Source organism: Lissotriton vulgaris, chromosome 5 (assembly GCF_964263255.1).
Source record: "Lissotriton vulgaris chromosome 5, aLisVul1.2, whole genome shotgun sequence".
NCBI classification, from domain to species: Eukaryota; Metazoa; Chordata; class Amphibia; order Caudata; family Salamandridae; genus Lissotriton; species Lissotriton vulgaris.
Genome location: NC_141693.1, coordinates 1,880,156,545 through 1,880,171,834, shown reverse-complemented (window position 1 = coordinate 1,880,171,834; position 15,290 = coordinate 1,880,156,545). Strand labels below are relative to the sequence as shown.

Here is a 15,290-nt window from a genome sequence, read left to right as displayed (position 1 = left end):
TGTGCCTATTTTTGTGTGATAGAAAAGAGAGAAAAAGAGGGAGGGAATCAGGACACTCTCGGGAGATATTTTAAAGGGAATGGGTGGAATGCTTTTGTGTACATGTCTGCTTGTTTCGCTCTCTGTGTGTGCGCACACTTGAGTTTATATAGTATTGTGCCAAACAACAACAAATAACATATGGCATTAAGAAGCAGCAAATATTACAAAACAAGGAAATGTTAACATATCATCCTGTTTGTTTTTCATTTTGTGTAATGAGTTAACCTGGTTTGTCTACATAAACGCATTTCTCATGCGTTTTGATATGTGCTGCAACTGGTACAGAAGTCATTATGTAATCATCATATTGCCCTTAGCCCGCCCCTAGCCCCGCCCATTTGCCACACCTCCAACTCATTTTAATGAGTACCTGCACTTATTTTTTCCCATTTAAAGCACTGGTTTATGCCATGTTGTAGAACAGTGTGACTGCTGTGCAGCCAGGCGCGGCCTGTGCAGGTAAGAGCAGTGAGGCGGGAGGGAGGGAGGGTTGGGAGGGGAGTCGACGAACGACGACGAGGGAAACTCGTCGGCGATGCAGCAAGTAAATATAAGTTTCCCTCGTCGTTGTATGTCGAGTGCCACCCCCACCCTGGCCACCGCGCTTACCTGCATGGGCCGCAACTGCTGTGCAGCACGGTTGAAAGTAAAAAAAGAAAAGAAGCAATATGACGCGACCAGCGTTTACTGCGACAAAGCGCATGTTTTCTTTATAATTTCAGCCATGCTGCATAGTAGCTATGCTGCTATATAATGTGACTGAAAAGAAAACATTGACAAAGCCAATAGACCTCTCATAGACGAGACTAATTCATAAATGCCAATAGGCCCGATTCAGGTGGGAGACTACTGCTGATTTTATGGAGCAAAAACTGCTTACTTTTAGCTGTCTCCCACCTAACATTGCCTCAGCATCCATGCAAGCCAATGGAGAAATACATTCCCCTGATTTATTTTTCCCTAAAATCTCCCACTTCCCAGTTTGGAAATGTTGGCATGCATGTCATTGGTTTTGTCAATGCTTGTTTATTGAAGCGCAGGAGCCTATTCTCTTTCCCAGTCTGATCCTGAGCACACTCTAGATCAGAGTTACGCAATGGATTAGACATGATAAATATGATGTCCTTTTGGCCGCTATGTCTGAAACCGCCCGGCGAGAACGCTTCCACTTTCGTTTTCGACCGTGATGAGGAAGTCGGGAACCTGGGCTGCCTGTCCCAACAAGAGCAAGGACGCACAGGTACATGTTGGCTCCAGGAGCTTGTTCCAAAGGCAATCGAAGATTCTGGTAACATCCCTCCACCGAAGACCGACGTCTCGTCGCTGATGTCTGAGGGGCTTCGCCAGCTCATGCCAGGAAAGTAAAACAGTTACATTATTCAAGCAGAGCAGCAAGAGAGGGGAAAAAATGGGTGCGACAGCTGAAGGGCGGGGGCGCGAGGAAAATAGGGAGAAAGAACTGCAGAGTTGGGAGGCAGAAATAAAAAGTAGAGGAGAGTGGGGACAGAGGAGCAAGAGAATTAGAGAGAGACAAGGTAGGACAAGGGCAAAGAGAGGAGGGAAGAAAGAAAGTGAATACATAAGAGAAGAGGTGGAGAGACGGAGTTTGGCAGCGAGGCTCCTTGTTGCCAGGGTAACCAATTGTAGACTTGTTTGTACTAAATCCTGGCACCAGGTGCGTTCCTCCCTGCCGCGCTCAGTGGAATCCATGCTTTAAATGCACAGGTGCTATCAGGTACTCTGTACCTGGATTCCCTTAATTCGGAAGGGATAGTACCGACACTGCTCCAATGCTCTTAATGGGAGAGTTCCGGCACTTCTCAGCAGCTAACAGGTTGTCTGTGACAAGGAGTGCCTGCACTTCTATATTTTCAATTCTAGCACTGAATGGAATCAAGCTGAGACCAGGGCCAAATGCACTGGGGGCCGAGCTCTGGGTGCGCTGTTTTTAAATGTCTTATGAGCTTTAAAGTAACTGCTGCAGAGTTACATGCACACTCAGAAATTTTCAGACAACAATAAAAACGTCAAGGTAACTCTAGTTAGGTATGTAACTGTTACCACGCAACTTTTAGCACGCATACCATTTCCACGCATTTTTTACAACGCAGGACCCTTTACCACGAATACCTTTACACGCATTACACTACAACGCAGATACTATTACAACGCATACCGTTACAACGTAAGTATAGGTAAGTTTATTTTTTTTAAAACATTTCTTAGGGGTATTGGGTTTGGGTTTTGGGGTACAGGGGTATTTTTAGGTTTCAGGGTTGGGTTTGGGTTTTGGGGTACAGGGGTATTTTTAGGTTTCAGGGTTGGTTTTGTGTTTTGGGGTACAGGGGTATTTTTAGGTTTCAGGGTTGGGTTTGGGTTTTGGGGTACAGGGGTATTTTTAGGTTTTAGGGTTGGGTTTGGGTTTTGGGGTACAGGGGTATTTTTAGGTTTTAGGGTTGGGTTTGGGTTTTGGGGTACAGGGGTATTTTTAGGTTTCAGGGCTGGGTTTGGGTTTTTGGGTACAGGGGTATTTTTAGGTTTTAGGGTTGGGTTTGGGTTTTGGGGTACAGGGATATTTTTAGGTTTCAGGGTTGGGTTTGGGTTTTGGGGTACAGGGGTATTTGTAACATATATATTTACAAATTAATAAATAATAATTAATTAAATTATTTAATAATAAAATAATTATTAATTAATTAAAATATTTAATTTATTATTAATTACATTATTTTAAAATATTATATACTTACCTATACTTACGTTGTAATGGTATGCGTTGTAATAGTACCTGCGTTGTAGTGTAATGCGTTGTAAAGGTATTCGTGGTAAAGGGTCCTGCGTTGTAAAAAATGCGTGGTAATGGTATGCGTGCTAAAAGTATGCGTGGTATCAACATATATCCCTCTAGTTATTAATGTACCTGCTGAAGAGAGGGCAATTCTAGTCTAGTCGCAGTTTTAACTCTCCATAAGGTAGAACTTGTGGCAGCTGGTGGTGGAAACGGGGGTTGAGCAGAAAAAAAACATTTACCTTCTCATAGGCCCCGTCTCTCCTCCACTTCTCTGCTCTGCCTGACTCCAGTACGGAAGAAGCTGCAGGAAGGACTCGGCACACAAGCTCCCCTTAGCCAATCATAACCGCGCAAAGCACTATTGTGATTGGCCTGAGCATCGTGGATCAGTGCTTAGATCAGGACAGGGAGTCTGTGCATATTCCCCACCAGGCTGTCCATTACAGCCTTGTGTGGAATATGCAAAGTGTGCATGGCTGCTTGGCACACTGAAACGGCCATTCAAGCAGTCATGCGCACTTAGTGTGCACAGTCGAGCCACCAGCCCCGTCCCGCCCTAACCCAACCCGCAGCAACCAAAAATAAAACCATAATAACCTTGTTATTATCGTTTTATAATTCCCCTTTTCACGGCTCTAAGAGCAGTGGGGCGACGCTCATCTGCCTTAGCGGAGGAGCCGCCACTAAGTGGAGCAGAGTGTTAATGCTGCACAAGCGCATATACCCTGCATCGCAGAGTTGTATTTTATGTAGCTGGCTCAGAGGGTTACTGCTTTTATCACGGAGAACCTTTTGTGACGTGAAGTTTATATGTTACAATCCTAATATGGCACAGTGAGCTATGACCTGGCATCAAAGATTTGCATGACATGTTGAGTAATGATTTGCTGTTTTGATTTTTACTTGTCTGTGTTGTGTGGTCGGATTGAATTGTTGCACAGGATCAGCACTGTGAGTGGATGGTTGTAGGTAATGGCCAAAAGGGCTGCAGAGTCCTGCAACGCTAGTGTGTAGTACCAATATCTGTGGCACTTCTTCAAGGGACCGCATGTGTAGTTGTCAACAGAGCACAACACCCCCTACACCCATTGGGGTAAAAGGACCTCCGTAACCCCTGTTGTGTGTGTCAGCCCAGGCTGCTGCAGCTCCCAGGACACACACATATCTTTAGCTGATATGTGTTGAGCAGCTCTGGAGATGGGGCTTCATTGGAAGCTCCTACAAAGGAGAGGTGTGGCGCAGCGGCCAGAGCGGCTGACTCCGGTGAGGCGGCCAGAGCGGCTGACTCTGGAGCGCCGGGCTCATGGTTCGATACCCACTGCAGGCAGCAGCTCAGCTCTCCATATTGTGACTCTGGGCAGTAGCTCAGTGGCATAACGGACACCCCCGTAGTGTAGGGGGGGGCACTCTTCTGTATATGAAGGGGGCCCCCTCAGCTTGTTTGTCCAGGGTGTGTGTTTTCTGTAAGGCAGCTGCAGTTTGCAGCCTGCTTTGAGCTGCTCTACACTGACAGGGGCTGACTCAGAAGTGAAGAGAAAAAAAATAACAACTTTGGTTTCTCTTTCACTGCGAGCCTGCCAGGCCCCTTACAATAACAGATACCCCATCCCCCTTCTCCTCAAAGATAGCGTCTTCCTTAGAACACTGCTTGTCTGAGAGTAGAAGAGGCTGCACAGAACTTATTGGAGCAGAGATAAAGTTGCAGCTACCTTTAATCGCAACAGACAAATATATCCATCTGTTCACAATTTAAAATTCTGCAAAAAGGCCCCAATAAGGTTCTGAAATAGAACTTTATAAGAAATCATTGTTAGTCATTTGAATATGGCCATTGTTTCTTTGTCAGTCAGGGGTCACCAGGGCAGCTGTAGAGCACACTTAAAGTGTTTTCTTCCTACATTGCCTGTTTAAAAGATTAACTAAAAAGGGGAAAAAATACCAATCTGAGTTTTCTAATTGTTGTACCGGCGGGGACAATAAAATGCAGCTCATGCCCATATAAAACCAGTTACGTGGCAACCATAGGAAGATGATGAGTGCAATTGCAGAAACATAACCAGGACTCTACGTAGGGGCAATGGAGGGGCAAAATATAGCTGGAATGTTGTATGAGTGATGAAGGATGTGGAGGGGTGATTGCATATGAGTTATTGTGGTAGGTGAGCGCTAAGGAAGTGGACCCCCTCCCTCAAAAGGCTCAGGGATAGCATTTTTTTAAATAGTTAAATGCAGGCATGGTGTCCTCTGCACCCAAGGGGAGTTGTTGTGTGGGGGCGTAATATATGTAAATCCAAGCAGGTAAACTGAAAAGGTAATTCAATAACAAGTTTTATAAATGTATTAGCCAAATCAGCAATTACCCATGCCTGCGTGGACTATCACAGACATCTGCACTATTTTCTCTATGCGTTTTTTATTGTATGCATGGTCTAGAATATCACTAGTGGGACTATCTGTAGTGTCCTTAGAAGCAAATTGTAGGGGGGCATACATTAGGCCATAGTTAAACTGGTGGCTGTACCTCATGATATAAAGTAGCCCCTGCCAACCATTATAAGGATATAGCAACTCACTGAGGAGTTCCATGACCATATAGCTGAACGAGGCCAAAGGTGACTTATTTATTTATTTATTTATTTATTTATTTAATTTATATAGCGCGTTATAACCACCGGGGCCTCTAAGCGCTGATTGTCCAAATTACAATATCATTATCATCTACTGCAGCTCGTACTTTATTCCATGTAATATATGGTCACACCATTACCTTTCCCACAAGCCACTTGAATCCTTGGTGTGTAGCTAGTGGTGTAACAATAGCCCCCGCAGCACCCATGGTGCGGAGGGTCCCCGAGCTCCAGGGTGCCCACTCCTGCACTGTGCACGGGCGATGAGGTCCCTGCCCTTAAAGCTCCAGACTGGGTCCAGGGCCCCCTCTGTGAAATTTGCAGGGGGCCCCCTTAGGTTTCGTTACACCACTGCAGTAGCTCACTTAATCTCACTGATGACCCCCCAGTGCCTGGATATCCTCAAGGGTGATACTTTTGTGCTTTACAAATCTGGAATTACAGAGTATTTGAAGAGCATAAAAAACGGTGGGAACTCTGATCCTGAGTTGAATGTCTGCCGGGCCGCAATAAATAATCTGCAACTATCTTGTAGACCTTTCAGCTTCAGGCAAGCACATATAAAATATAAAGCACACACCTTGAATGAAAAAAAATTAAAATAGTGGGAAATGCATACTTTTATCCTTTGAAGCAAAATTGGTTAATGGAGTAACTGGAGATATCTCTGTGTGCACCCAGACAGTCACACAACTGAGTCCTGATTCGGCACCATCCAAGGGACTGGGGGGGCCTTAACATAACAAACTTTAAAATATTCCAAACAGCATGCATAGCAAAGCAAGGCCTATACTGGCTCACCCCCAAAAATGACTACACCCCGGCCTGGCTCTCACTAGAAAGAAGACTGCTAGGGGGCATGGAACCCATAGCCATACTTACTGCAACCAAACACCCAGCAATCAAACACAACCCCATCCTAAGGAACACAAGAAAGGCCCTTCTCAAGATAGACAAGTCACTGGACATAAGCGTTAAGAACACCCAACTGGAGGCCATATGGCACAACCCCAGAATCAAGTACAGGAACAGAACATTAGACATGCACACATGGTACAGACATGGCATCTCCACAGTAAGCCAACTACAACACCGAGGGACACAGACCACGTTTGACTCACTCAAAGAAGAACACAAGCTAGACAACATTGAGCTGTACAACTTTTTGAAGATCAGAGTCGCAATTAGCAAAGCAGACATCAACAAACATATACCCTCAATCCTGCAATAAGCCGTCAACCTAAACAGACTAGGTCACCAAGTAGCGCACCTGTACAAAGCCCTGAGCCCCAAATCCTCCAAACTTAACAACAAGGTCACATCCTATTGAAAAACACTAACAGGGAGGGAGCTCACCGAGGACGAAAAGACCGACCTCTGGTCTTCCGCGTCAAGAAGGAAGGTAACCACTACCCTAGACCAAACACAATTTTGGTTGATACACAAGGCATACTGGACCCCCGCCCGCCTCGCCTCCATGGATATCCGAGAAAACGACTCCTGCTGGAACTGTAACAAACAAAAAGGAGACCTTGCACACCTCCTCTTCCACTGCACCAAGGTCAAAAAATTCTGGAACCCGATAAACACACTAATCAACGATATAACAGGAGCTACACTACTACTTGACTTCCATTACCTAGCCCTAGGGTATATGGATCCATCAATCAAATCCAGAGAGGACAGGGACCTGATTGACCTCCTGCTGACAGCGGCGGTCAAGACGATACTGAACAACTGGAAGGACACAGCAAAAGCCACCTTTAAAGCCTGGTTCAATTGGGTTACCTTCCTAAGGGGAGCAGACACCATACCTACCAACCACACATCGAAGGCACAGAAAAAGGGCGTAATGTGGCTCTCACTAGACAACTACCTGTCCTCACACAAGCCCCCGTAATCACAGCAGTGGACCATAAGCGACACCTCTGAGCCAGAGACCACTACACAGCACACACCGACCCCTGCCTATTCTGACCTACCCTGTGCTTCTTCACTCTCTATCCTCTCTTTCTAAGCCACCAGGGAAGTGGGGCCAAATGGTCACGGGAGAGACAATCGAACAGGTGGGGCAAAGCCGAGAGAAGCCACAAGAGGAAACGCGGACGACTGGACATATAGCCTGCGCGCCTACCCACTACCCATCTCCCCCCCCCCCCCCCCCCCGGGGCGTTTTTGTTTCTCTTCTTTCCTCTCAGTTACTTCCCATGTATATCCTTTGCACCATGTAAATATAATTTTCAATAAAAAATTACTGAAATAAAAAAAAAGATGTGATATTTTTCTACACAAACCCGTCTATAACTGTTAGTAGATAGGGCTTAAAACACATTGGGTGGTTGAATGGGAACATCCATGTACCACACATGGTACGTTACCTTGATGCAAAGCAGTGCTAGCACTACTTTGTGTTACTTTATGGCTGATTTCCTGCGCAAATATAGTTTTTCAGTTGAGTAAAACACAAATCAACTGTTTGTAATGGTTGACGCATACCGGATGCAAATTGTTAGTAAATGTGTCCCTATGTGTTTAACATAAATCACAAGTGAGTTAAAAATATATATTTTTAGGAATACGCAATCAGACTACACTTAACACAAACCATTTTTAATACATTTCCATTAGAAGGATGCACTACAGAACACATCTCATACCACCCTTACATTACCTCTCAGAAAGAATACACCATTGTCACCACGAAGCCTCAAATAACTCCATCAATTAAAACCAAACACTGGCTGCCAAGCACCCTTTAGGTTTGCTGATTAACCAATTGCACCCATACATTTCTTTCAGTTAGTAGACACCCTGGCAAGAAGGTTTGTTTCTTCTTTCGCTGCCTGGCTTTCCCTTGGCTTTACAGAAAAAGAGACCCTCCCCTTCTTTCCTTTAAGCTGGAGCAGCTGAAGGTTGTATCTTTTTTCTAGTTTTTTTTTCTAAGTATAGAAACTGTTATTGTGAAAATTAAAAAAGATTGAGAGTATCGTTCCCAATAGACCCCTCCCATTTCAACCACTGAGGTCTTCCAAAAGCCATTTACTAATAGAGAAAGGTTTGTCTGTTTTTCATTGCTTCTCATGCATCATGGTGTTGCGGTCTGTCTGCGTACTCAACTCACTTAAAAGATGTGCATATAAGGCATGGGCCCTGATTGAGAACCATGAAGAGCTGAATTCCCATGTGGGAATCCATTCCAAACAATTATAACAGGTTTGATGCTCCTGCACCCAGATTTACTTGGTGCGGGAACAACTAATACGATTTTACTGACCGGAAAATCACTGTCGGAAATGGTTTTATTGTAGCTTGGACCCTTTCCATGGCTCCCTCCCAGACTTCAGACAAAGCATGGGAGTGGCGCCGGCCACCACTCTCTGCTTCTCCCTTCACCCTCCTCAGCTCCCTTCATCCAGCCTTAAAACACCCCCTGCACTCTTTTATCACAATACCCCGCAGACGTTTACCACCTGCTGAAAGTATTAAACCCTGCAGAAAAGGGACACTATGCCGAATACCACCAGGTCAATCTAGGAATTCCCCATTCCAGGGGGTTCAACTACTAATGCAGATTTTGCACCCCCAGTGCATTGCATCTTGTAATTGTGGCTATGCTTGGATACTTAAAGTGCTTGAGGATAGATCCAACTGGGATGAAAGGCCTAGTTATCAAATCCCACCACTTCAGCAAATACACTGCAGGATAATTCATCACACGTTAACTTCAATAAAAAGACAGCGAATACAAGATTCCATCATTTCTTGTATGTATAGGGTTTCAATAAATTTAGAAGGTGCCCTCAGGCACTAAATGTAAAGTGAAACACACAGGAGAAATGAGGTAGGGTCAGAGGCCAAGGTTTAAAGACCAACTGGAATATGCAGCCCCAAACTAACATGCAAATACAAAATATGTACCAGCGTCTATAGAAAAAAGAGAACACAGGGAAAAACTCCTTAACAAGATCCCAAACGTGTGATATGATAAAGTAACATATAAATGTATATGTGTGGATTCCCATTAATCACCAAACCTGATGATAAGCTTCATCATTTGGGTATCCTTTGTGTGTGGTATGGCAAACCAGCTCTATATGTATCAGAGCTCTCGAGTGTCAAAGGATATATTTAATCTAGATGAGCAGTATATAGTGTATGGGAACAAGCGTTATAGTACAGTGCAAATAGTGAAGTGAAGAAGAATAAATCTAAAATTGATGCGTGAACAAACTGTAGGATTTATTATTGTAAGTCACGATCAAAGTATAAAAACAAAAACAAAACACTAGGACCAGTTTTAACAAATAGCTGTCCTTAGCAGGAGTGGACAACATGTTTCAGCACTAACAGGCCAAAGATACAGCCTTGTGCTTTCATCAGGACCTTTACAGAAAATAAAGCTACTGCTAATAACAATTCACAAAAAAAGGATATATTGTGAGTATAACATCTCACAGGTCAGAATTCCTCGCGATGTTCACAGTTTTCTGAAAAAAATAACAACATAAAACATATTTGCAACATGAAAAAGGAAGAAAGATCGATTGTTCTCTATAGGTATGTGGCTCAGATATTATGCCATCACAAATACACCCACTCAATGGGGCAACATTCCATCTTACCTTAATAGGATGGAGGACAAAACCACCCGCTCGGTACCCCCAGAGCAGAAATGATGGGTTATGGGTCTTGTACTTTGGAGATGGAGCCTTCTCAACTGAAGGATAACTTGGGTCTCTGGCGCCTGACCTATGGGTAGACTAAGGGATAGCTCAGTTACTTGAAGTTTCAACATGTTATTTAAGTCTAACCAGAGGCACGCCTCTCCTACCTAAAGCAAACACCTCTATGATCAGTTTCTCGGAATAAGACAGATGTAGAATTTGCTTGAACCTATACCTTGTGTGTTTTTTTCCAGGATGGTGTTTATGCAGGGGCAGTACAGCAATTCTCCCCATGTGTAGTCTTGGCCTCACTGAATTCTGCCGCTTCAAACTAGTGTAGTTTGGCAGCAAAATGCTTGTGAAACCTTAGTCTGATGCCAAACTAAAGATGTGTCTGTCAAAAGCGGCTTAACTGTGATATTGGGTTTAATACGTTATCAGCGCAAAAGCAGTGCACAGTGAAAAACTACCTTGTGCACTATTTGTTCCAGGGTTACAATGAAAAACAGATAACTTTGTTGCCTGCCTCGTTTCTCTCTTGTGGACCACTCAAGGTTGTCTCTTTCTCTTCCCAGGCCAGGCTAATTGCTATGATAAGTATAGAAATTTAAGGACAAGCATTATAGAGAATGTGGTTATTCTTTTCAAAGGAATTCTGGAGAACCTTGTAACAAATGTTGCATTTTATAATGTACATTGGTCTGCAGGATTTAAAAAACCTAGATACTAGATATTTTAGTGAACTTGTTATGATAACGTCGGCTACTAAGTGGCCCTATTTGTATTTCTGTTAGAGGCATCGCTTTGCAGGAGATTGCCCAACTGCCACACTTTCAATGTGTTCTGAGGGTTGAAGAAATACATGTGTCCTCTGTATGCGAGAACTCCATTTGTTGCAAAGTTTGTTCAAGGTAACTACCTTTTTGTCAGTGTCTTAGGGCTGGTGACTTCCCCCATGGATGTAGCTCAGTCAGCTTTGGTGAGAACTGCTTGATGTGTGGTGCTACAACAGCTATTTTGTTTTGATTTAGAATAGCACAGATAACTGGCAGAATAATTGACTGGTGGTAATATTGCCAACTAATTGACACTCCCTTATTCAATCTCAGGAAGAATGGGAGAGGCATTAGGAATTAAACCTAAGTCATGAGAGTCGCATACTATGTTAACACACCACGCTCAATGTTCTGGGACCTGTACATGTGTACGGCCTCCAACAAGCATATGTTGCAGTGCAAGGGAGTAGCCAGAAAATTAAAATAACCCCCACTTTGAGCCATACCGCTAGTCATACGGAGCATGCATAGTCAGCAACCCCAACCCTCTTTAGAAGAATTCTATTCACACTTTCTTCCTTCTTCCAACCATCTATTCATGCTCTCACCCTTCCATCTATCCATCCATCAACCTGTTCTTCCTTTTATCGTTTCATCCACTGACACATCAACTTTTAGTCTCTTCAATCCATTTATCCTTTCACCATTTCATACATATATACATTCATTCTTTCACCTACCAATATAGCATGTATTTCTCCATATTTCCACCTATCAATCATGCCTCTCTTCCCTCCTCTATCTTTTCACATATCTGTCCATACACTCAGACTTGCACTTATCGATTGTTCCACACTTAAGTATATCCATTCATCTTTCCTCTCTTCTTCCTTTTGCACTTCCGCCTATTGTTTTACATTTGTAGTCTCTCCTTCCTTCCACCCTGTCATCAATGAATTCACACTTTCTTACTTTAGCATTCTTTTTTATAAAGGCAGTCAGTTCTAACAGTATACTGGAATGCTTGCTTTTTATTCTTAGTTGTGTGAAGCAGATGCTTTAGCCTTAAAACGTTTGTGGCATTTCCTGTTCACGCCTCAGTACCTTTCTTTGTGTTATAGGCATTATCGGATTGATTTTATTCAACCTAACCTATTTGGTCATTATTATAAAATTCTAAATGTTGTAATAAACAATGCATGTTAACAATAAAAATTAATATACAAGAACAATGCTATATTGTACTACTAAACAGGCAGCCACAAGTGCAGTTACCTGACAGAAAATAGGGTCATGATTTGAATGGTGCAGCAGGTGCAGTGGCACCTGGCCCAAAAGTTGTCAGAACTCCTCTAAACACCCAATACTGCTATATTTTACTACTATACAGGCAGACACACTTGCAGTTATCTTGCAGTTAAAAGGGACTTGATTTGAATGGTGCAGCAGGTAGTGGCACTGGGGCCAAAAACTCTAGGGACCCTACTAAACACAGAATATTGCTAAAGTTTACTTTTAAACATGCAGTCACAAGTGCAGTTATCTAGCAGGCACTAGGGCCATGATTTCAATAGTGGTCAAGGTGAAGTGGCACCGGGGCCAAAAGTTGTCAGAACTCCTCTAAACACCAATTGTTGTTCTATTTAACTACTAAATAAGCAATAACAAGTGCAGTTACCTTGCAGGCACTAGGGTCATGATTTCAATGGTGCAGCAGATGCAGTGACACCGGGGCCTCAAGCTCTGGGAAACTCTCTAAACACCAAATATTTCAATATTTTACTACTAAACAGGCAGTCATAAGTGCAGTACGTTACAGCACATCGGGTCATGATTTGAATGGTGCAGCAGGATCAGTGACAGCAAGGCCAAAACTTGTCATAACTCTTCTAAACACCAAATGTTGCTAAATTGTACTACTAAACAGGCAGTCGCAAATGCAGTTCTCTTGCAGGCACTGGATGCATGATTTGAATGGTGCAGCAGGTGCAATGGCACCGGGACCAAAAGTTGCAGAACGCCGCTATGCACATAGTATTGTCATCACAGCAATTCTTTTTTTCCCTCTTCCATTTTTCAAAATTTTGCTATTAGTTATCCACACTATACCACTAGTAACAGCACAATATATTGCCTTTTTGTACATACACATTTTAACACTTTGAGACGTTTACCGCGGCGGACATTCTGCCCCGGTGCGGCCGTTCGATGCAATGGGCGGGGCTGCGTGGGGCGTTGGTCGTGCGCAGTACCCAGGAGGTAGTGCTCTCGGTGGCTAACGCGAGCACGCAACGGGTTAACTGACTTTCTGTAACTTGTATTGTGCAACTGCTCAGCAGGCTACAACTTTCAACATAAAACAGCTTATTATTAATCACATCGGCAAAATCTAATGCATTTTCCAATGCTTGTTATTATTTTGCTTTTTATGTGCATGGGCTTGTCAGCCCCAGGTCACAGCCCTCGAGTCATAATGTTCCCTAACAGTCTTATTTATTAGCATTTGTCTATAAACCTGACAAATCAGGCTGTGGAAAGTAAATAACATCTCCTGCATCAAAATAATCCACACGTTTATTGCAGGAAAAGGGAACTCCAGACACTGAAAGCAGCTCAAGCAGGCAGTTAGCTAACTGCCTTTAGAGCTCCACATTCAAGTACAAACATTCCAACATTCCACAAGAATATACCATAACACATGTCAAATAGAAGAATGCAGAAGATAACAAATGCATGCTTTCATAAATATAACTGATATATACCACATATCCCCTTCCCACGAAAAACACAAGACAAAAACCTAAATCCAAAGGAATAAGAAAAGGTATTACAAGGAAAAATCTCAGTTAGGATTATTGACTACAATTCTGTTAAAATTCCAAATCCTACCATTGTCCAACTTTACAGCCCCATCAAACACTTTGGTCACTTGATGAAGTCTAGCGAAATGTGAAGAAATGCGTGATCCATTTGGTACTTTCACCTTTACCATGTCTCCCACCTTAACAACAAGGGCAGAGACTGCTTATGGGAAGTCATACCTTTTTTCCTTCCATCCTGCATGCAACATTCTCCAGCCTTTTCCATCTCAACCATCTCATGAACACTCGAGCCTGAAGTGTTGGTCATGTTTACCCAGGGTGGACACATATCAGTACATGTCTTCGTAACTCAAATGGAGAAATGCCCATTGTGGAGTGAGGAGTAATCCTATATTCCACCACCCTATACTTCACCATTTTGATCCAATCATGTTCTCCCAGTTTTGCAGTTTGAAAAATTTCTTTTAGTACTCTATTAAATCGTTCCAGCATCCCATTTGTTTCTGGGTGGTACAAGGCACACTTATTGTGTATAATACCTCTCGCATTCAGAAAGATCTCCATCTCTTTTAAAGTAAACTGTACTCCATTGTCTGTCAGGATACACAGGGTTTCTTTCCATAGAGAACACCGTAACTAAAACCCTGCTCATTGAAGATGTGAAGATATCTTGCACTACACTGACCTCAGGCCATGTTGAAAGCATGGCTATTAATATCAACAAATACTTATAAGTACCATCAAAGTGCTAAAGTCCCACAATTTCGCACACTAATTCTTTCCACACCCCTGCTGGAATCTCGTGTCAAATAAAAGGAGATGACCTGATTTTCTGTTTTTTATCACTCAAGCGGCACTAATAACAAGCTCTTACAATCCTCTCCACCTGAATGTCTGTACCAGGCCACCAGTAATTTGCTCTTAGTAGTTCCTTAGTCTTGCATTTGCCTTGCTGACCTTCGTGTGCGAGCTACACCAATCGATTTCTCACACGACACAGAGGAACTAACCTTCCACCTCTGACTACTAGCTTGTTGCTAACAGAAAGCTCATCCCAAACCTTCATAAAACTCATGAAATCTGTTCACTATCTGGACCTACACTACCATCCTCAATGGCTTCTCTGACCTTTGAGAGAATTTCATCCGTATTATTTCACTCAACCACTCAGACTCAGAAACACAGCCCCAAGAAACTTCACACACCCTGAACTCATCTTCTTTCCCCCAAGTATCTTCATCTTCCAAAACACCTAAAGAATCAGTGATCAACCTCGATAAACAATCTGCAGTTTTATTGTCAATTCTAGGAATATACGACACAGAAAAATGAGAATTCTGCAATATGTCATAAAAAACATTATCCAACCCTTTCTTACCAAAAACCTCTTGGAGAGGCTTATGATCAGTTTGAATCACAAACCTCATGTAATAAAAATAGTTTGAACTTCCTTACTTCCCAGTACACTGTCAAAGTCTCCTTTCCTACGGTGGAGTACCAAACCTCTACTCCTTTCAATGATATCAAGGCAAATGCAATTGTAACTTCACTACCATCCCATCTCTGCC

At 43.1% G+C, this 15,290-nt stretch overlaps 1 protein-coding gene across 4 annotated transcripts in view; it reads left to right on the top strand.

Moving 5' to 3' along the window:
- LOC147717608 (butyrophilin subfamily 1 member A1-like) overlaps nucleotides 1–15,290 on the top strand; it is a 269,710-nt gene that overhangs the window by 133,258 nt on the left and 121,162 nt on the right. Inside the window, exon 1 of one of the 4 annotated variants that reach the window (XM_086924392.1) lies at nucleotides 1,212–1,282. The exons of 2 other annotated variants lie outside the window; for them this stretch is intronic. Coding sequence is in view for 1 of the 2 variants with exons in the window: in XM_086924391.1 (XP_086780517.1) it covers nucleotides 1,369–1,400 (32 nt within the window). In the remaining variant the exon portion in view is untranslated. Of the gene's footprint in view, nucleotides 1–1,211; nucleotides 1,401–15,290 lie in introns of those variants that run through there. One more of the 4 variants, XM_086924391.1, reaches the window with a different exon arrangement.